General features: G+C 40.9%; 1 protein-coding gene across 4 annotated transcripts in view; it reads right to left on the bottom strand.

The window, feature by feature from the left end:
- Window positions 1–318: 318 nt before the first annotated feature.
- CARD19 (caspase recruitment domain family member 19) overlaps window positions 319–21,755 on the bottom strand; it is a 41,395-nt gene continuing 19,958 nt past the window's right edge. For 2 of the 4 annotated variants that reach the window (XM_042454211.1, XM_042454212.1), the window contains exons 2-6: window positions 18,804–18,946; window positions 16,081–16,234; window positions 7,525–7,584; window positions 6,128–6,199; window positions 319–2,174 (exon numbers count right to left, since the gene is read on the bottom strand). In XM_042454211.1, the coding sequence (XP_042310145.1) occupies window positions 2,059–2,174; window positions 6,128–6,199; window positions 7,525–7,584; window positions 16,081–16,234; window positions 18,804–18,946 (545 nt within the window). In that variant the 3' untranslated portion in view covers window positions 319–2,058. Of the gene's footprint in view, window positions 2,175–6,127; window positions 6,200–7,524; window positions 7,585–16,080; window positions 16,235–18,803; window positions 18,947–21,067; window positions 21,154–21,755 lie in introns of those variants that run through there. The other 2 variants (XM_042454213.1, XM_042454214.1) reach the window with 2 other exon arrangements.

Here is a 21,755-nt window from a genome sequence, read left to right as displayed (position 1 = left end):
CCTCCAAAGCTTTTGTCATAATAAATTGGTTTGCCTTTAATTTGCTACAAGACCTTCCATTGATTTTGCTGCAACAGACTAGAATGGCAAGTCTTCTGGAATGTAGCCCACTCAGAGATGAGGAATGTTACAGAATTATCATTTAGGGGGAAAGATGGAATTTGTGAGGCATGCCAATGGTCATGTGCAGCTTTAGAACACAAGTACAGTGGGACCTTGTTATATGCTGGGGTTTGGTTCTAGGATCCCCCATGTATAACAAAATCTGTGGATGCTCAAGTCCTATTACATATAATGGCATAGCAAAATGGTGTCCCTTATAAAAAATGGAAAATCAAGGTTTGATATTTGAAATTTATACTTTTTTAAAAACATTTTCCAAACCATGCATGCTTGAATCTGTTTATAAGAAATCCATGTATAAGAAAGGCTGACTGTACTGCTCCAGCAGTCTCTACTGTTAACCAGCTCATAGGTTTTATAAGAGTGAGATGGAGATAAACAACTAAATGGATTGACACTATAGGCATGCATGCAGAAGGTACAAGTTCATTTGGTTCTGAAAAAGGATGGGAACTTGGGGGTATGTATCATATTAATATCAGTTATTGATGCCTTGAGTACAGAAATTAATGGTCTTAAAATAAACAACTCTTCTTCTCCCAGTTTAACTTTAAGCAAGCCAGGGATTTGCATCTTCCTGAATTCCTTCTCACACATTAAAATGGTGTTTTTAGAAACTGACATAAGAAACTAGCATGGTATGAAATCTTGCCCAGCTGGACTAGCAAACACATATCTGTGACAGTCTTTTCTTTTGCCTGAGTTATTTATGTCACTCTGAATTCCTGGAGTGTACCAAGAACAGAAAGAACAGACAGTACTGATGCTTAAGAGTAAAGCTACATGGTCCATGTTTCAATAAGGCTTTGGGTTCATTTGTTTCAAGTGCTGTTCATAGCTTTCAAGTGTTGCTCAAAAAAAGGCCATTACCTAAACCCATGTGTGCTGCTTTTTAACACAGAAGAACCCCACCCTCAGTTGCCAATGGAGGAAGTGATGCACTAGGCATGATGTCTACAACATATACCTACATCAGAAGTAACATAAAAGGCACATGGAGGCCCTATGAAATTGTGTTTCTAGGAGAAACAGCATGCTAGACTGTTGCTGTGTTATTTTCCATCCATGTAGGTTTACCAGTTAGAAAGACAGTCTGGGTTATTAACTTCGCAGTATTCCAAAACAACTTGGAAAGGCTCCACAGACAGAAGAAGAAGACTTGTCCCTTCAGGAAGCCACCATTCACAATGGGAACGCATAAGAAGGGAGTGGAGCTAGTATGATCCCTTTCTTCCTAAGTATTTCTTCAACTTGTTTTTATGATGGTTAAATAGAGATAGAGTTAACATTTGTAATAATTGGAATATTTCTGATTGTTCGTCATCAAGCAGAGAGGCACAGGAGAGCTCCCATGTGGAACTCACAATTACCTACATGAACATCCAGACAATCCCCTCTCTTCTTTCTCAAGGACCTCACACAACATGCCCCAATGTTGAGGACAAACCTCAGCAATAATACAGCTCTTTCTGGAATGGAAACCACTCTCTCTGTGTGTCCCTCTAAACCAAGGCCAACAACAAATAGCCCTGATTGGACTTTTAAGACTTTGTAGCAATTGAGGGCTTGTTCAAATGCCTCTATTTAAAAAACAAACAAACCACAAAACACCTACATTATCAAAGTGATAAATAGTTTAAAATACATTCGTACAAAAATAAAATAATCCACTCTCACAAGTAAAAGGCACATATACTTGACCTTTGGAAAGCCCTTTGAAGCATAATATAGACACTGTTAAAGCCACTTAGACCACAACCCTATGCATGTTTACTCAGACACTGAGGCCTGCTGATTTCAGTGGATTTACTTCGTGTTGCGTGTGTATAGGATTGTAGTCTTAGTTATATCTTTGGTATAAAAAAGATATCATTTTGCAATGTAGCTTTTTCATTGGTGTGGACTTTTGACACTAGACCACAAAGTGATTTCTTCTTATTGTTTCCTTGATGAGTCTTCCACGTATAGCATGCAAATGTTTCTCACATGTCTTCCTATGATGATTGGGGAAAACCCCAAAACCTTTTTGGCTCCTCCCAGGACTTTTGAATCTAGAATAAAACAAAACCCAAAGTGGGGTGGAAAAGAGAAAAAAAATTGAATCAGAGGAGCAATCATTAAAAAGGGAAGGTCTTCTTTCATGTCATGGTGTTTGACACAAAACATCTCACTCACACTTTTCCGAAGGGCAGTCGGTCTATTCCAGCATTCCACAATCCGATACTCCTCAGATATAATGTCCGTAATCTTCATACAACATGCTGGCTGAGGCTGACTGCAATTGTCTAACACATTCATGCTAAGCAATTAAAGCACATCATTCCACTTCAACTGCCATTGTTCTATCCTATTGAATCCTGGGGTTTATAGTTTGGAGAGGCACTAGAGCTCTCTGGCTGAGAATGCTAACTGCCTCACTTCCAAGTGCAAATCCCAGGATTTCATAAAAATGTTGCCATGGCAGTTAAAGGGGAATAAAAGCACAATTCTGCAGTGTGAATTGGCTCCATATTGTAAAAGGGAATGTGATTCATAAAGCTAACAGGTTATTTTTGTCATAAATGGAATTTTTATTCAAATAATCCCTTCTAGCTAACTTTCAGTGAACTATAAAACAACTCCAGAACTCCAGTGACCAAACTGTTGGACACAAGCATATTAATTTTTTCCCCATGTTTTAAATATCTTTCCCAGTGGTCTTATCTTCCTAGTTTGAACAGAAATCCAATTCATTTTTAGCATAAAGAAAGAGGACTATTCCCAAGACTGCTAAAGCATGAATCGCTGCAGTAACATGCTAAAATAATGTTTTTACAGGATGTAAAAATCAATACTTCTAAATTACAATGACAACAAGGTACATGGCAAGAGAAAGGCAGTATCTTTAGAGCCACAATGTTTCAGTAGAATAACAGAAACTTAAGATAGTGTCCAAATAAGAAGTAAACTGAACTGAGACTACAGTCCTTTTCAAACATTCCTTATTATGCATGCTTGAATGCAGGAGCAAAAGAGTACCTAACAGAATCCTTTACAGATTGCAGCAGTTGGGTGTCTACAGTGTTGGACTACAAAATTTATCATTTCCACAGAGCCAGACCAATACTGGCTGAGTTGGCAGGGAATGCAATCCTATACATCTATTATTTATTTATTTATTTCCAGGATTTAGATCCCACCTTTCTCCCACACTGGGATTCAAGGCAGGTTTCAATATACTGAAAAAAGACAGAGCTAAAACATTTATTACAAAAGTTTAAAAATAATTAAATAATACCAACATTAAAATAGATTAAAACAGCATAGTTAAAACAGTAAAAATCATTAAACATGAACATAGAGGGTATGAAGTTGGGGAGGGCTGTACCATGAAAATACATAACTGGAGTCAATTTTTCTCTCCACAATATGGAACTGGGGAGGGAAAACATCCTTAAAACATTTGTGCTTCCTGTCAAAAACAAAGCCCTGGTGAAGCTACAGTGACCACAGAACCATGTTTGTTTTTCTATTAGTCCCAGAGATATCTGAGGGGCTGTGCAGACCAGCCATTAAGGCCAGCCTAGGGGCGGAATTGGGGCATGATGTCCATACGATGCCCGGCTGGACTCTGTCTCCATGGTGGCATGATGCCACATGGTCCTCCATATGGAGCTGACCCAGCTCCATCGGGGCTAGTCTGAAGGAAGAGTCTCCTCCCTCTTTAACTGTCATCTTTTGGCCTGTGAAGGAGAGAATAGGCTAGCCCAGCTCAATCGAGGCTAGTCTGAAGAAAGAGGCTCCTCCCTCCTTAACTGTCATCCTTCAGCCTGTGAAGGAGAGAATAGGCTGGCCCAGCTCCATCGGGGCTAGTCTGAAGAAAGAGGCTCCTCCCTCCTTAACTGTCATCTTTCGGCCTGTGAGGGAGAGAATAGGCTGGCTCAGCTCCATCAGGGCTAACCTGAAGAAAGAGTCTCCTCCCTCTTTAACTGTCATCTTTCGGCCTGTGAGAGAGAGAATAGGCTGGCCCAACTCCATCAGAGGATAGCCTGAAGAAAGAGGCTCCTCCCTCCTTAACTGTCATCTTTTGGCCCGTGAGGGAGAGAATAGGCTGGCCCAACTGCATCAGGGGCTAGCCTGAAGAAAGAGGCTCCTCCCTCCTTAACTGTCATCTTTCGGCCTGTGAGGAAGCGAATAGGCTGGCTCAACTCCATCAGGGGCTAGCCTGAAGAAAGAGGCTCCTCCCTCCTTAACTGTCATCCTTCGGCCTGTGAGGGAGAGAATAGGCTGGCCCAGCATTATCAGGGCTAGTCTGAAGAAGGAGTCTCCTCCCCCTTTAACTGTCATCTTTCAGCCTGTGAGGGAGAGAATAAGCTGGCCCAGCTCCATTGGGGCTAGCCTGAAGAAAGAGGTGCCTCCCTCCTTAACTGTCATCTTTCGGCCTGTGAGGGAGAGAATAGGCTGGCCCAACTCTATCAGGGGCTAGCCTGAAGAAAGAGGCTCCTCCCTCCTTAACTGTCATCTTTCGGCCTGGGAGGGAGTGAATAGGCTGGCCCAGCTCCACCAGGGCTAGTCTGAAGAAAGAGGCTCCTCCCTCCTTAACAGTCATCTTTTGGCCTGGGAGGGAGAGAATAGGCTGGCTCAGCTCCATCAGGGCTAGCCTGAAGAAAGAGGCTCCTCTCTCCTTAACTGTCATCTTTTGGCCTGTGAGGGAGTGAATAGGCTGGCCCAGCTCCATCAGGGCTAGCCTGAAGAAAGAGGCTCCTCCCTTCTTAACAGTCATCTTTTGGCCTGTGAGGGAGAGAATAGGCTGGCCCAGCTCCATCAGGGCTAGCCTGAAGAAGAAGAGCCCTCCCTCTGGTCCATCTGCCTTGGTCCAGGCCTCATAGGGAGAGAAGAACTGCTGGATCTGATCCCCTCCCCCCCTCACCATTCCCTTCTCCTTTTGTGTCGTGTCTTTTTAGATTGTAAGCCTGAGGGCAGGGAACCTCTGTTGTAAGCCGCCCGGATTCCCAGTGATTGGGCGGCATATAAATAAATCCTATTATTATTATTAGGTGCGTGGCATCACAGTGCTCCTCTGCTGCTGTATTTACATAATGCAGCGCAAAAGGAGGGTCTTAAAGCCACAGTGCCACAGTTATCACATCCTTTCCAGGGCACAAAAAGGAACCACTTTTTGTAGCTTCTTTTTGCACCATGGAAATGCCAGTTCAGGGGAGCACTGTGTGGTTGCCACAGCCCCGATCCAGTGCAGGTGGAGGTGGCAGCAGGCCACCCCGTTGGGGTAGTCTGCACAGCCTCTGAGAAAGTTTGGATGCTTTTACTTCTATGATCAGTAGTGGCTTATATGTCTAAGGAGATAAGTACATAATCAGAACGTATCCACACTATACAGTAATAGCAACTTGATACCACTCTAACTGTCATGACTCTGTCTTGTCTGGTACTTGGAAATTTTCTGCTAAAGAGCTCCTGTGCTTCACTTCCAGGAGGACAAAAGTTCATTCTTTTTCCCAGTCATAAAATTGCAACTGGATTGTGTGCGAGAGCTCTCTGCTTTGTAGACACCAATTGGTCATAGGGATGTGCCCCATGCCACAAATCTGAGTTGCACATGTGAGTGTGTTTGTTCAAAAGTAGGTACCTGGATACCTCCTTCTACATAGATGTCATAAACTTGGTGTTAGTTGTGAGGGGGCGTCTGTTTCAAAAGGGGGTATCCACCATATGCTGGTGAAACAAAAGATCACAAGTATATATGCAAGCCATATGATTCCTTCCAATCTTTCCAGGTTCCAGATGGTTTATAAAGAACTTTATCAACCTTGCCCAAAATGTGTAACCATGAATTACGTGACATATGTCATTGGGGTCCCACATGTCAACCACTTCTAAGAGATTCCTTCTTGCTCCTGATACTGGAAAGCTTCCAAAACATGTTTTAGGACAAGATAAAGAAGCCCACCTGCAAAGAAAGAAAGAAAGAAAGAAAGAAAGAAAGAAAGAGGTCTCAGACTATTACCTGGGTTACAGCAATACATGAAGAATGCTAAACCTGCAGCAACACTGAAGCAAGCAAGGAAGAACGTTGGGCCTGGAGAAAAAAGGAGAAATAATTTGTTTATTAAAAAAGCAGTGAAACAGTAAAGTTAAATATTCAAATTAATGGATCACTGACTACAATCTTTGTTACTATGCATGACTACACTGATTCAAATATAACTGGAATAACTATATTTGTTTTTGTGGTTCATGCACTATTACTATTTCACACAGCAATTATTTTGTATTACAACTATTGATCATGAATGCCTTTATTCCTTGCACTATGCAAGGAAAACGCCCATTCCAAGAAAAAAAAAAGAAAGAAAATATTTTATCAAATAAATCTACCTTGTCATTAAGCTACATGATATAAGTCTTGCAGCACTTGACACTTTTCTCAACATGCTTTGATGAGCCAAGGCACATTCTCACCAGGGATAAGAAAAATTCATTACATCCCTAGGATAGACACCTTTGGGTATGATTAGGGAGGAATAGGTCAGGGGAAGGTTGCTGGATGCAACCCCAATTTTACATCAAATTAATGTGCTTTATAATAATGCCTGGGGTTTCTTAGAATGGAGAAGGAGCCAAGTATACAGCTTTCAGGAGATTATAACCTCAGCAACCAGCTGTATTTGCATGATACAGCATGAATAAGAAACGTGGCTGCCTTGGTTCCCTCTGGCTTTCTTGCTTTAAAGAGACACAAGAGGTTCCAAAGGAGAACAAGAGTGTGAGGGAGCTCTGCTGGGTAGGTATCTGAAATTTTATTCACAGATCCATTTAAATCTTATCTCTTGTACAGATTTGAAAAACCAGATGCTCTCCAAACATGTTCAGCAGCTGTACAGGTGGACTTAACATGGAGATGGACTTCATATGAATGTGACATTGTCCATGTTAGAAGGCTAATAAAACCTATGCAGATGTCCAAACATGACAGTGCACAACTGGCTTACTAGACCTTGAATCTGCAGCCCCATTGTTGTTCGGGTTTTGGTGATCATGGGCACAGTCCCTTAGGACATTCCACTCAGCAAGCCTAACTGAAACAAACAATACCTGTACAGCACCTGCTTGTTTCAGTGGTGCTTGCACCCTGATTCTACTCAGCTCCTAGAAAATTTAGATTTTATCACATCTGATGATCAGTTCAAACAATCCAGAAATTACTTCTTTTTTAAAAAAATCTTGAATACACTTATATAAATTAATCTTTTTTTAAAAAAATAATAATCAAATTACATGTCCTGAGCAAGCAGATTAAAATTAATCTTATGGAAACAAGTAACAATTACATGCATTCTACTCCTTGTTAAGCTTACTAGCTAACACTGATTTAGCCAACAAGACTTGATACATATTATTTACCCCTGTCATTTAGAATATATTGCTCCTTCTCAGGGTTTATCCCTGTGGAATCTGAGGTTTCTAGAAACAAAAGCAACACACCAAAGAGTTAGTGTTGTATTCAGGCTTACACACTTCTGAAGCAAATCATGCAAAGTGGAAAGAAAGAAATCACTGCTTTTCAAAAATATCATAATATGAAATAATGGCTATTAAACCTTCGCCACACATTATGCTAGTGCTCAAATTAGAAAGGGAAGTTGTTGGGAGGTGGGGCTGCATGGAATTCAGAAGCCTCACTTGCTGACTACCTCCACCCAGAATTTTTGCCAAATCAATTTGCTCTTTACAGGAGCTTTCAAAAATTGTAGTGTGGGCTTTCACAAAAGGTTACTAAGTAGCTGGGATGAGGAGAGAGATGTGGCCTTCAGCTGAAGTGGCCTGATCAAACAAAAGTGATTACTAAAGAAATACAGTGCAATGCAAAAGGTAGAAATAATTACTAAAGAAATAAGAGCTGAACAAAATACAGCAATCTTCTACTTCTTATTATATTTTCATGTAAGATGACTGCATACACAACCACAGCTCCATGGTTTTCAGATAATAGTTAATCATGTGGATGCAAGAAGGTGGCTTTAAAACACTGCTTCTTGGTTCATCAACCAATGAATCCCAGAACATCTGCCAAGGAAGGAACCCAGTATGTATTTGGTGGAGTAGAAAACCAGGGAGAGACCCATATAAGTCATTTGTGTGAGAGAATGTCAATTCAAATTCAGAATCCTTTGTGTATGGAAATGAAGGGGCTCGACAGGCCACCACTTTTAGCACTGCATAAGGGCTGTGGCAACTACATGCCAAGGCCCCGATCTTGCCTTTCCTTTGTGCCCTGGAAAGGGTGCCATAGCCACAGGTGTGTGGCTCTTCCACGCTCCTTCGGCATTGTGTCATGTAGAAGCAGCGGCAGAGGAGTGCCGTGATACCGTGTGCCGTGTGGTGTGTGGTGTCACACTGGCCTGGGGGCGGAGTCAGGGCATGCATCATGTGAACACCACACCCCGACTCCACCCGCAAGCTGGCCTTAATGGCCAGTCTTTACAGCCCTGAGGTCCCTGTACCACAAAGACATAAATCAGACATTAGGAATGCAAATACAAAAAACCAGTGGCAGAACACTTCAGTCTCCCTGAGCATTCCATTTCAGACCTCAGGACAGTGGTCCTTGAACAAAAGAACTACAAACAGAGATTGGAAAGAGAAACAACAAAATTGGAATTTATCTACAGACCACAGTCCAGCAGCAATGGGCTGAACAAAGATAATACAGTGTGCCCACGTTAAACACGGCTTTGAGCACACGCACTCAAACTGCGGGAAGCACGCAGGGCGCAAGGGGTGGCACATCCCATTCAGATGAATGGGGTACACACCCGTGTCATGCGCACACCGCTGTGCACACGAGCCCCATTCAAATGAATGGGCTTGAGCATAGGCGGAATTCGCCTTATGCGGGGGAGGGGGTCCAGAATGGATTCCCGCGTAAGGCAAGGATCCACTGTAGTTTCTTGGCACACTATACACACTTCAATACTATCTAACCTCCATCCTCATGAGAGCGCCCTTGGCCTGTTCATCACATCCCTCTCTGTTTTCCGAACGTATCCACTCTCCTTACCTGCAGGAAACAGCTTCCTTACTGACTTTGTCCACAAGTGACCACTGTTGAAACTAGACTTGCCACTTCATTTCCACACACGAAGGATGTTGAATTTGAATTGACATTCTCACACACAAATCACTTATATAGATCTGTCCCTGCTTTTCACTCCATCAAATGCATCAGAGGAAGTAGACTGAAGTCTATGAAATCTCATGCTGCCAACTTCTTTCTTTCAGTTTACATACTGGAAGATTTGTGTAGGTCAAAAACTCATGGTGTCAAAGCTACTGACTTTGTGGAGCTTCATGTACCAAAATGATAATACATGGAATTAGGAGGAATGTTCTGTCATTTCAAGCTGGGCCTAAAAACTATTTAAGTTCTAAAAGGGTTCTCTTTATAAAAGTTGTCATTGTTAAAAAGAGAATGCTCCCCTCCCCTGAACTATTCATTTCTTCTTGATTTGTATAGCCAGGTTATAGCTAATGGTATTTTCCATGGATTTTTAATGTGCAGTTGTACCTACAGCTCCATTTGTATGCAACTTTCAGCAGAAGTGTTATGCTCCACCTAGCCACATGTAACCTGTTTCTGAATACTGAATGGAAAAGGATTCCCATTCCCACCTACCCCCTTTGAATAGACTTAATTCAAAAAGGGTGGGATGGGAGGTAGTGGAGATTATATAGCGTGACAAAGATTAATTCAGATGCCAGAAAACAAAGGCCTGTTTTCCTTCCACTATCAAACAAACACATGTACCATGTAAAGACCTCAAATATTTGGACTCTGAGACTATGCACATCAAGTGCTGAAAATATAAATGCCTGTATTTGATAGCATTTTGTGCATTTTTCAAGCATCCCCCACCCACCCCCCAAAATGCTGCATTTTCACATCAAATCCCCCTCCTATTTCTACCATGCAGGGTTTCAGTTTCATGTTTGAAAATAAAACATGAGTTTTGGAATACTAGGAAGGGCAAAAGCAGTTGGGAGAAGGAGAAAGAGTAACGAACAAGGGAGAGGCTAACTACACCCTTTTGCCTCTTCCCAATGCAAATTGCCTCTGAAACCCATCAGTTTCAACCTTGGAACTTCAATAGAAGCAGCTGCTATGTAACAAGTACTGTAGATTGTCCCAGCATGCAGTACAAAGTACAGTACAATTCAAAGGCATAGCTGTGTTAGTCTGGGAATTCAATATGCAAAGGTATTTGTAGTACTTTTGGTCCTAACTGGAAGACAGAAATTGGTAGTATGATCTTTCGTGGACTTGCGTCTGAGGAACTAGACTGATGTCTACGAAAAGCACGTTACCAGCTTGTTTCTTTCAGTTAGTCTCAACAGTGCTACTAGACCCTTTTGCATAAAGTATAATAGAGTTATGTAGCACAAACAACCAAAAGCTTAAAGCTCATATTTTGAAATAAGCTTTTATGTATCTGCAGCTGAAGGATACTTTTGCCTTTTTATTTAATCATGCTGAACCACAACTGAACCACAACTACTGCTGAACCACAACTACTTTCCAGTACTAGATGGTTATGGAAATCTAGGAGTAAAAAGAGTTCTGGAAAGTATGCAGGCAGGCTCTTGAAGTCACATGTGCTTGCATTTGGATGATCTAGCAATATGGAAAGCTGCACAAAAGCCATCACAGAATAAATACATCCATCCACTATTGGCTATGGCTTTCCATTAGCAAACTTGGTTAATAATATATTGATTTAATGATTGAAATTAGCTGACACCATCCAGTCTGTGATTTATTTGTACCAGGCCTTCTGTACTAAACATGTAGCCAACTCCTGTATTAATCTTTTCCATGACACAAAGAAACATGTTAAATGGAAGCAACTGGATATTTTATTATCACCAGAGTCAAAGCTGTTGGCTAATTTTTCCCAATAGTACTGCAGTTGGAAGAAATTATATATGTATGTATATATATATATGCTCAGTCAGTTCCATTAAATTCAAAGAAACTTTATCTGAGGTAAGTAGGTATAGGACTAATAGTGCAATATTTTACAGATTTACTTGGAAGCAATTCAGGGGCAAAACAGACCATCATAATATGTCGGCTTGGGGGCGGCATGAGGGTATTATGCCCAAGCTGGCATCACACTGCCCACCCAACCAGATGGTGAGCAGTGTTGCAAGGCTCTGGTGATGCGTCATTTATATGCCGTACACTGCAGGAGCACAGAAATGACCCCGCCACAGCAGAAAGGGCAGCGTTTTTCTGCCCCAAAAAGGAGTGGCATTTTGCTGATTCTTTTGGGACTGGAAAAATGCCAGAGAGGGGCCAGAGTGTGTAGTTGCCATGGACCTAATATGGTAATCAAAAGGGTGGCATTAAGTTGCCCCTTTAGAGCCATCTGTACTGACTCTCTGTGGACCTTTCTCCTAAATAAGTATCTACAAGACTGCAAATCCTAGAGCATCACCAATGTTCCATAAATTGGAGGATAGTAGGTATCATGTTGCCCTCTAGATGTTGCTGGACTGCAAATCTCTGGACTGCAAATCTCAGAAGTCCTTGCCAGCAAACCTAATGTCAAGGATTTCTGGGACTTGTCATCTTACAACATACAGAGGGCCACATCATTCCCATCCTGCCATGAATAAAAAACGGCCAGCATCAAGGATACAGTCAAGACCTCCAGCAGTGAATTTTAAGAATTTATTTCTGCCTCTAAGAAAGCTTTTGGCTACAACAGCAGGCAGCTTTGTGCCCACCAGCTATTTTAGACAACAGCTTGCACAATATCTGACCATGGCCATTTTGACTGGGAGCTTATGGGAATTTTCTAAAAATCCAAAGGGCATCAGGTTGACAACAGAAAAGTCTTGAAAGCTGGTCTAAAGCAGAGGAATCTCCACTCAGGGAGTCATCCTCACACATTTTATTTTTTAGATGTACACCTATGACTTTTCTGTTTGAAGACTACAGGGCTATATGCCTCCCCTTTCTGCACTGGATTGGGGCTGTAGCAACTGCACGCTGTAGCCCCGATCCGGTGCTTTGCCAGCTCTAAAAGAAACAGCAAAATGCCCCTCCTTTCGGAGCCGGCAAAAAGGCACCACTGCCACAATGGCAACACTTTTTGGCATTCCTTTCGGCGTGTGTCATATAAACACCACTATAAAGCCCCTGCATCTCCAAATGTAAATCTATGAATGATATAAATGGATATTTGGAAGTATAAATATAAAACAGGTGTTCCTATAAAAGAGCTGTGATTTACTGCAATGTTACTTAAGCTTACCCTTTTAGCCAAACATTGGTCTGCCATCATAGAATGAGTAGAGTTACCCTCAGCTCACTGGGCAACCTACTATCTCTCTTTTTCTCTCTCACTCACTGCCTGCCTCAAAGTTGTTGTTCATCTGAATTCCTTGAAGAAAGACCAGGATAATTACTAAAATAAAATTCTAAACACATTGAACAGATTATGATTATTAAAAGGTAATCCTAAATACATTGAGAAGATTTCAACGTTGAAGAAAGAATGAAGATATCACTTTTGGGGGCTGTAACTCCCACATTCTAGTTCAGGCCATGCTAGCTGGGGGATTCTGGGAGGTGTAGTCCAAAAAGAAACTTTTTACAGGTGTTGCCGAATCATCTAAGAATTCTGCCATCTATTCAGATCTCATCTATTCTGATCTAAAAAATCAGTTACACAAGCCCCCTAGACTGTAATAACTACTTCCACATTGTACCTACAAAGCAGTGAAAATTAGGAACCAAGGAATTTTTTTCCTTTCTCATCCAGCAGTTCAGAGAGTGACCCCATGCTGTTGTGTTTGATGCTGTTTCAGCTAAAATGATATGCCAGGAAGTAAGTCTATTTGATTTGAGTTTTATCACAGCCACCACAGGAGAGGGGAATGCCTTTTAAATCAACAGAAGTGAGATAATGCATACATTGAGAGTAATAACACCGCCAGAACCAAATACTGGCAAATTATAAGAAGAGAGGATAGAATAGTCCATCTATGACTCACCTCTGCTACCTGCCGTGTGCTTATTAGAACAATCCTACCTTGAAATCAGAGTGGATTTTCCTTTCTGTGCTGACAAATAACTTCCTGTGAAGTGAAAAATCTGTCGAATACTAATGTTCCTTCCCCCAGATACAGCTCCAAAATGGCATGGGCTGAAAAGCTTATGCCTTTCCTTACCTTATAGAATCATAGAGTTGGAAAAGACCACAGGAGACCACCCTGCCATGCAGGAAATCCAAATCAAAGCATCCCCGTGGCCTTAACTGTGGTGAACACTAATTAGAGGCACTACCATCACAACACTCTGAAAGCATTTTGTGAACTTTCATTAGGAAAGAACCTAGTTGGCTAGGAATAGCTTTACTCTTGCTCAAAGCTATCTTGGGAAAGGCAGAATCAATTCACCTATAAAGGCAGAGAAACTGGGGACAGGGGAATATGTGATGCCACATCCCACACCCACTAACCAGTATGGTTAAGAGATTGGGGCATTTGATTTACACTGGATGGTTTTTCCCAGATCTCAAGCTTTAATTTTAGGTCATAGAATAACAGAATCATAGAGTTTGAAGATACCACAAAGGCCATCCAGCTCCCTACCATGGAGGAATATACAAATCAAAACACTCCCAACAGATGGCCATTCAGCCTTTGTTTAAGAACTTCCAAATGAGGAGATTCCACCACATTCTGAGGCAGCATATTCCAGCTCACTGGAAATGCCATTTCTTTCAGCCTTAGCAAATTTTGTTACTAGTGCATCTAGCATGGGGCTGCACAAGTGTCATGGATGTTAACTAGATAGTAGCACTGATTTCAATGCAGTCCTAAGTCAGGTACTACCACTGCAACAGGCCCATCTAGTGAGGACTGTCCCACTGAACCCTGGCTGGCCCTTTCTCTGCTCTCCTTTTGCTGGCAAGCATAGATCTTTTTATTTGAACATGCATTTGATGATTAATCGGTTATGCAGAAGGGTGTGTATATGTTTGTATGTGTGTTTTATTAAACAAACATAATAGCAAACAAATTTTATAGATATCTCTAAAACAAAGACAAAAATAGCAAACTAAACTAAACTAAAGTTATATTAAGGGTAGGCAAAGTGTGTGAGATCCTAATGTAGCAGAGGACTGACTACCTACCTGCCTGCCTGCCCGCCTTCCAAGTAAGCACACAGCACACAAGACCCTGAAGTGGATGAGAATCACCATACAAAGGTAGGTTTAACTCCTCATCTAAATAATTCCCTCCTTAAATTCTGCCTGCCTGCGCCTCCCACCAGCATGGGGGTTATAAAGGAGATATAGAGTATATTCCCACTATATTGTTATAACAATTTGATTCTTCTTTTACTGTCATGGCTCTATTTTGTGGAATCTTGGGGTTTGTAGTTTGGTGAAGGATTTAGAATTTTCTGGCATGGCTCAAAATACGCTATTATACCTTTCTGGGAGAGAAACCTACACCCCAGAATATACAACAAATCCAAGAATTCTGTAGGATGAAGCCACTGCAGTTAAAATCCTATCAAACTACAATATGTGTGCAATGTGGATACACCCAAATTCTCCACTGATACCAACAGAGGTATTTCTTCACGCCTTTCCTAGCCCTGGTAAATTTAGTGGGGAAAACAGCTAATGGGGAGAGATTTTGTCAAATCTCACAAAACTGGTCAAATGCACATCAGCCTTACATCTTAAGATAGTTGCCTTGGTTCAAAATTTTTTTATCTAGGTTAAGAAATATTTATCTATACTTTCCCTCAAAGTCAGGCTAAACCTACCAGTGTTTTGTAGCAACAAGTAACTATGCCTTGAGATGTTAGTTCTGAACTGAACACCCCACAGATGATCTTCAGCAGGCTTAAAGTACAATCCCTTCATGATGTCAAAGTGCTCTGAAGTCTGTGCCCTCTGACATTTCCAAAGCACTTCTGAGCTTCTGCCAGCAGATAGGTTGCTGTTCTTTGTTTGTTTCTCTGCTTTGCATGCAACACATGGAAATAATTCCAGGACTGTTCCAATGTTCCCCTGTGTTGAGGTTTGTGATGGGAAGGTACTGGATCCCAAGTAACTAGAGTAGGGGTGGACAAGATGCAGCTCATAAGCCTATAGTTCATGTAAACTCCAGCCAGCATGAGCAATAGTTAGCGATTATGGGAGCTATAGCCCAAAGCATCTAGAAGATGCCATAACCCATTCTTTGTGGTTTGCTTAGAACATTTTTCTCACTTAACTTTCTATTAAGTAGTTTGGAGTTACTCAAGACTATGTGTTTAAATATTACCTATTATCAAGAGCCCTTAGATATGAAGAACTGGAAATCAAATTATAATAATACATTTTTCTAAAGAAATGATTGAAAATATTATGAGTATGAGCAGTAACCAACTGCATTCCTTTTTAAATATTAAAAGAAACAGATGTCTAAAGCATGAAAATACCCAAAACTCCTCCCTTATAGAAAGCAAAGTAGCTGCCATATTTTCTCTGCAATTATCTCAGACACAAACTGAACAGCCTCATTTTGATTTGACAACAGAGACACCAAAATCTCAGAGGACTAGAAACACTCAAAGATATCTTTTCCTGAACAAACCCACCATTTTATTCCTAAACCCATCTTTCATAGCTCATAAAAGGAACTCTATACATTTGTAAAAAGCCAAAAGCTGCTTTATTTCAATAACACCCTATTGGTGTGCAAATGCACCCACAACAAATACCAATAAACAGTAGGCTTCAAGATCACTCAGGCAGCTTTGACTATTTCTAAGAAACAGCATGTACGAAGTTTCACTTAGTTCTTGAAAAGAAGCAAGTCAGAACATATGAAGAGACAACACTGTAACAGAATGATTGGTGTGGGGAAGATGCTACCACTCCAACTTACTTAGAATTTTCCTGCTTGGCAAGTTGTTATACAGCTGTTCGGCATTGATTTGCAAAGCACGGTAAAATTCTTGACACGGTTTGTCACCTTTCTTCTGCAAGTGGGCTATAAGGTTTGACAACCGGCTATGAAGGGAAGCTTTGGGACTTCGGAACTACATTGAGAAAAAAACATTGATTAGAGAGACAGAAGAGAAAATGCTGGATTTCAGTACGGCAAACATAATGTTAAGGCAAGTTTTGTCTCACTACTACAGCATATGAAAGAGTACAAAGCTAGCTTTGTAGTTTATTTAAACATACATAGAAACTGAGCATGGGATTCCATAGGGGCCATTTATAGTGCTTCACTGACATGACATCATGTTGTTGCCAAAGAGGAATAAAGAAAAGGGATTCTCCATTACCTAATGAAAATCAGAGAGCCAGTATGGTGTAGCGGTTTGAGCAATGGACCAGAACTCTGAAAACCAGGGTTTGAATCCCAATTCAGCCATGTAAACCCACTGGGTGACCTTGGACAAGTAACACACTCTCATCCTCCGAGGATGGCAATGGCAAACCCCCGCTGAAGAAATCTGCCAGGAAAACCCCGTGACAGGTTTGCCTTAGGGTCACCATAAATTGGAAAACAACATGAAGGCACACATCAACAACACACTAAAGGAAAAACAAACAGCAGTGTTAATCTGTTATGGGCTTACATTAATAAATAATGAATATATATATTATATATATTCAGACGTTCAATTCTATACTGAAGAGAAGGTGATGAATGTGGCCCTCCAGATGTTGTCAGACTTCAACTCCCATTAGTCCTAGCCTAGGCTTTCTCTCGGGACATTATCACAAGAGCTGTTCTCAGTGCAATTACTTTAGTTAATAAAAATGGAAACATACTGGCTTTCAAGCAGCCATTAATACACTTCTCTGAAATAGCACAACTGTTTCTGCCATCACACTCTCTTTGACTTTCCCCTTAACCCTGCCTTCCTGCACTATATGGGGTGCCTATTGGATTTTTTAATTTTACTTTTATTTTTACTTTTTAATGCAATTCTGGACTTATGCTAATGTAATTTAAGTTTTAAAACTAAAGAAAAGAAATAGGGCAAAAAAGTAGCTTGCTTGGGAATAGCAAGGAGGATGGAGGGATAAGGAGAAAGGAGGAGACACTGGCATCATGTAACTGTTAATATCAGAACTGCCTGGCAGCAATATTTCACACCTAAGGACTAATGAAACAGCAGCGCAACATGTTTTCACCCTTGTTGATGTGTTTTGCCTGTCAATGAAAAGGGATGCCCTAATCATGCTTCAGAGACAGAGCAGCTATGGGTCGGTGACATCATGCAACAGGCATCACCAAAGGCACTATTTTCCAATTATAACTGCAGTTTAAAAGCCACATGTAGTAATCTCCTCAGTTCCACCACTTTCATAGGCATTTTTCTGGGAATACACATGGGAAGGTCTTCTTGGTGGCTCCTCACAGTTTGTGGAATTCTTTTCCACAGGAGGATAGACTGGCTTTACTCCCTTCCACCAGCAGACCCAGACCTTTTTAGCTGTTGACTGGTTGCTGTAGAAGGGTCTTTTAATGTGGGATGCTGTTCTTTCATTTCCACTGTTATGTTTTAAATATTTTAAAATTAGCATTGTTTTTCTGTGGTTTTAAACTTTTTTATTATAAAAAACAGTCTCATTATATTATGTGTTTAGCTTTTTTTAAAAAAAATCTGTGAGCTGCCTTGGGTCTTACATTAGCAGAAAGGTGCAATACAAATAAAATAAAATACCTAACATAGTCAATGATGAAGGATTATGAGAGCTGCAGTCCAACAACATCTGAAGGAATAATAATAATAATAATAAAATTTTATTTATATACCGCCCTTCTAAAAATCAGGGCGGTGAACAACAAGAAAAACAATACATTACACAAAATCAAATAAAATACATTAAAAGCAGTTCAATAAAAATAATAAAAATAACATGTCGGCAAAACAATGCTGACAAAGCTGACAAGGGGGGGGGGGAGAGTTACTGGTCAGGGTAAGCTTGTTCAAATAAATGGGTTTTTAACCCCTTCCTGAATTGGGCTAGGGAGGTGGCTGAGCGGAGCTCGAAGGGCAGCGCGTTCCAGAGGTTGGGGGCTGAGATGGAAAAAAGCCCTCCTAGAGGTGGAATTATATTTCGCCTCTGGAACACTTAATAATAGCTGCCCTGACCAGTATATACATTCCTCACCTCTGATTTAGAGGAAAATTAAAAGGAAATTAATGGAAAGTTACTTGTACTAAAAGCAGGCAACAAAGCCCCAAAACGTAGCTTCAGAAAGGACAAGGATGTGTCTGTGCTGCTACTGATGGTTGCGTGTGTGTTTTAAAACTTATTTTAAAAAGACACAGCCACAAACAGCACCATTAGGCTGGGTTTAAAACTTGTTTTTGCCAAACTCTTATACTCCTCCAGTTTCTGCATCAATCTACAGTACTTCTACTTACTGCACCACAGTGCCATAGCAGAGAAAACTTGGTATTTTTTCTCTTGCAAAAAGTGGCTGTGATGATTTCACCTGATGTACCTGTACAGACCAATAGACAGGATCCAACACTGGAGTACCACTGGAAGAACAGCACAATCCAGCAGAAGTGGAAGAAGGGAGATCTTTCCTCAACAGAGCCCCAGACACCTAGGAAACTGCAGCATTATTTCAACTACCTTTTCAGCTTCTTTATTGGTGAGAATTTGGGGATAAACTCTGTTTAGCTGAAGGATGATTTTGTCAACCAGCTGTTCACTCAATCTGCTGTGGCTTGTTAGAAAAACCATGTCCTGCTGTAAACGATCACAGTACGTCTGATCTACAAGAACAGAAAATAACATTTAAAAAACCACAAGTTGGCACAAAGCATAGCTTAAGGTAAGTACTAATTCACTTTCAATACAAAATTATTCACACTTGTGTGTGGCCTCAAACACATATTGTCATTTTTTAACCAACTTTATATGAAGGCATCCATACCATGGCTGACACTCATGAAATAACAGAATCATACAGAAACATAAATCAACACATATAGAGCATTCATACACTATATTTCATGTGTTCAGAGTACCCACCTTCAATACAAACCCCGCCACTTCCCTGTAAGGCAAAGTTCTTGTTTAACCTATAGGTCCCTGGTCATCAGTTAACACTCTTACCTGTGCTGCATTAGATTTCATACCCACACTGGAGATGAGAGGATGCAAAGTGATATCTTGAATTTAATGGCTGAAGTGAGATCTAAAGCAGGGATTTCACAGCTCAGATTTTTCATTAACATACTACACTTCCTGATAGTAAGAGCTGTTCGACAGTGCAACACACTCCCTTGGAGAGTGGTGGAGTCTCCCTCCTTGGAGGTCTTTAAGCAGAGGTTGGATGGCCATCTGTCAGGGATGTTTTGATGAGAGTTCCTGCATGGCAGGGGGCTGGACTGGATGGCCCTTGTGGTCTCTTCCAACTCTATGTTTCTATGATTCTACACTAAGTGCACTAGGTTTTTCATGGTAAACCAATAGGATTATATGTATAAGCGTAAGAAAGGGATTAATGCACATATGTGGCCAGGCTTTCTCTGTTGAATTCAGAATAGGAATCTGGCAGAGCCAGGCATTTGCTAGGCCTGGGATGAGAACCATGGATGGGCATCACACGTTCTATGAACCATATGTGGCCCTAAACCACTTTTGTGGTGCCTACAGCAAAAACAAATCCACAAAAATATGCACTCCCCCACCCTTTCTTTTAAAAAAAAGACAAGTGCAGGGAATCAGGAGGATGGGATGTCATCTGGTCTTTTGCATCAGGTAGCAAAACATATTGGGCCAGCCCTACATACCCTATAGACCTCAAAATATTCCCCTGTCCTGGCAACAAGTATCATCTAGTAAAACAGAGGTTAAATTTGTTGTTGTTGTTGTTGTTATGTGCTTTCAAGCTGTTTCCAACATATGCTGACCTTAAGGCAACCCTATCATGGAGTTTTCTGAGAATGAGAGTGTGTGACTCACCCGAGTTCATCCAGCAGGTCTGGATGACCAAACAGGGGATCGAACTCTGATGTCTAGAGTCATAGTCTAATGCTCAAACCACTACACCATGCTAGCTTTCTAGTATTTAAGTGACCATGCTCAAACAGATTACAAAATAACTAATAAGCAAAAATACAGTAAAAATGCTTCTCAGAGACTGATTCTTGTTCTCTGAATAGAAGCAATGGGGGTGGTGAAGACCATAGTGGGTGGGAAAGAATTAAAATGCTGGCCCTTTCCTTCCTGCCACTTGTCTAATATTTAAAAAAAACAAAAATAGACATGCCAACTTTACTCCTGGGCCTGTTTAGAAGATGACTCTAATAAAAAAAAGATATAATTTCAGAAATATAGTCATGGGCCCCATTCCCACTTACAGATAAATAGGTGTGCGATCCGAATCAATGGCTTGATTGGACAGCGGAGTGTGGTTCCCACTACATTTGCCCCAATCACATGTTTCCTTCCAAAATAATCTCATTTCACCTGATCACATTTTTCTCTCCAAAATAATCCACTTGTTCAGGCATGAAGGACAAATTTATATTAATTCTGATCTGCATGTGGTTTACACTTGTGCAGATTTGATTTATTGAAAAAGAAGCAGAAAAAAATCAGTGTCAAAAAGATGCGGGTTAAATGAGTCTAGCACATGGCCCCCCTCTCAGAATTGCTTCAGTAATTCGGATTAAGTGGGAACCAGGGCTTTTTGAACTGGTTCAAACTGATTTACGATCTGGTTTAAAAGGTAGTGGGAATGAGGCCATGGACTAAATATAATTACTAGACTCAGTTAAAGTAGACCCACTGGAATGAATGGGACTCATTAAGGCAATACTCATGTGCCACTCATGTAATGGTTTACACACACACATCAGTTAACAAAGCTTCTGACAAAGAAGCACCTTTTTACGAAGTCTTTTTTTATGGCTGCACAGACCCCCTTTTCCTCCTCCTTATCTGTTTAGCTCAAAGGACTTTTTTTTAGCAGTATCCACACTGGGGCGGGGGCTGAAGAAACACAAGACTTTCTGTGCCAGGTTGCAGCAGTCTACCTGTAGTAAACAATGCAAAAAGGCTTGAGCTTGTCCTACTGTTAATGTGCCTGCCTATCTACCACAGGCAAGGTAAACTGCAGGTAATTCCAGCATCCCTTACCACAACAGAGAAGACTTTCTTCCACATCCTCAAACTGTGTCCTGCATCCACTGGTGTGTCAAAGAGAAAAGCTGTGCTATCAGATCTCAGTCCTTAGGCAGGAATATATAGGAAAAATTCCTTCAAGTATCAAGGTGATACATGATATTCTTGCAGACAAGCTGGTAAAATGTGGGCTAGACAATATGACTAGGGTTGCCATAAGTCTGGACCTCGAAACCGGGACAAATGTAGGGCAATATTTTCAAATGTAGGACATATTTTATAAAAATGGAGGACATGCGAAAAAATTATGATTTTTTAAAAAATGTTAATATAAATGCATGTTTCTTAGGCATGATCAAAATGGAGGACATTTTGGCATTATTCCTAGACACATGGCAGAAATGTACTTCCCTTTCTGGCCAACCCCCCTCCCCCATTCCAAAACACACA

This window comes from Sceloporus undulatus, chromosome 2 (genome assembly GCF_019175285.1).
Source record: "Sceloporus undulatus isolate JIND9_A2432 ecotype Alabama chromosome 2, SceUnd_v1.1, whole genome shotgun sequence".
In the NCBI taxonomy this organism is placed as follows: domain Eukaryota; kingdom Metazoa; phylum Chordata; class Lepidosauria; order Squamata; family Phrynosomatidae; genus Sceloporus; species Sceloporus undulatus.
Note: the sequence above shows the minus strand (reverse complement) of the source record. Positions and strands in the feature narration are given on the sequence as shown.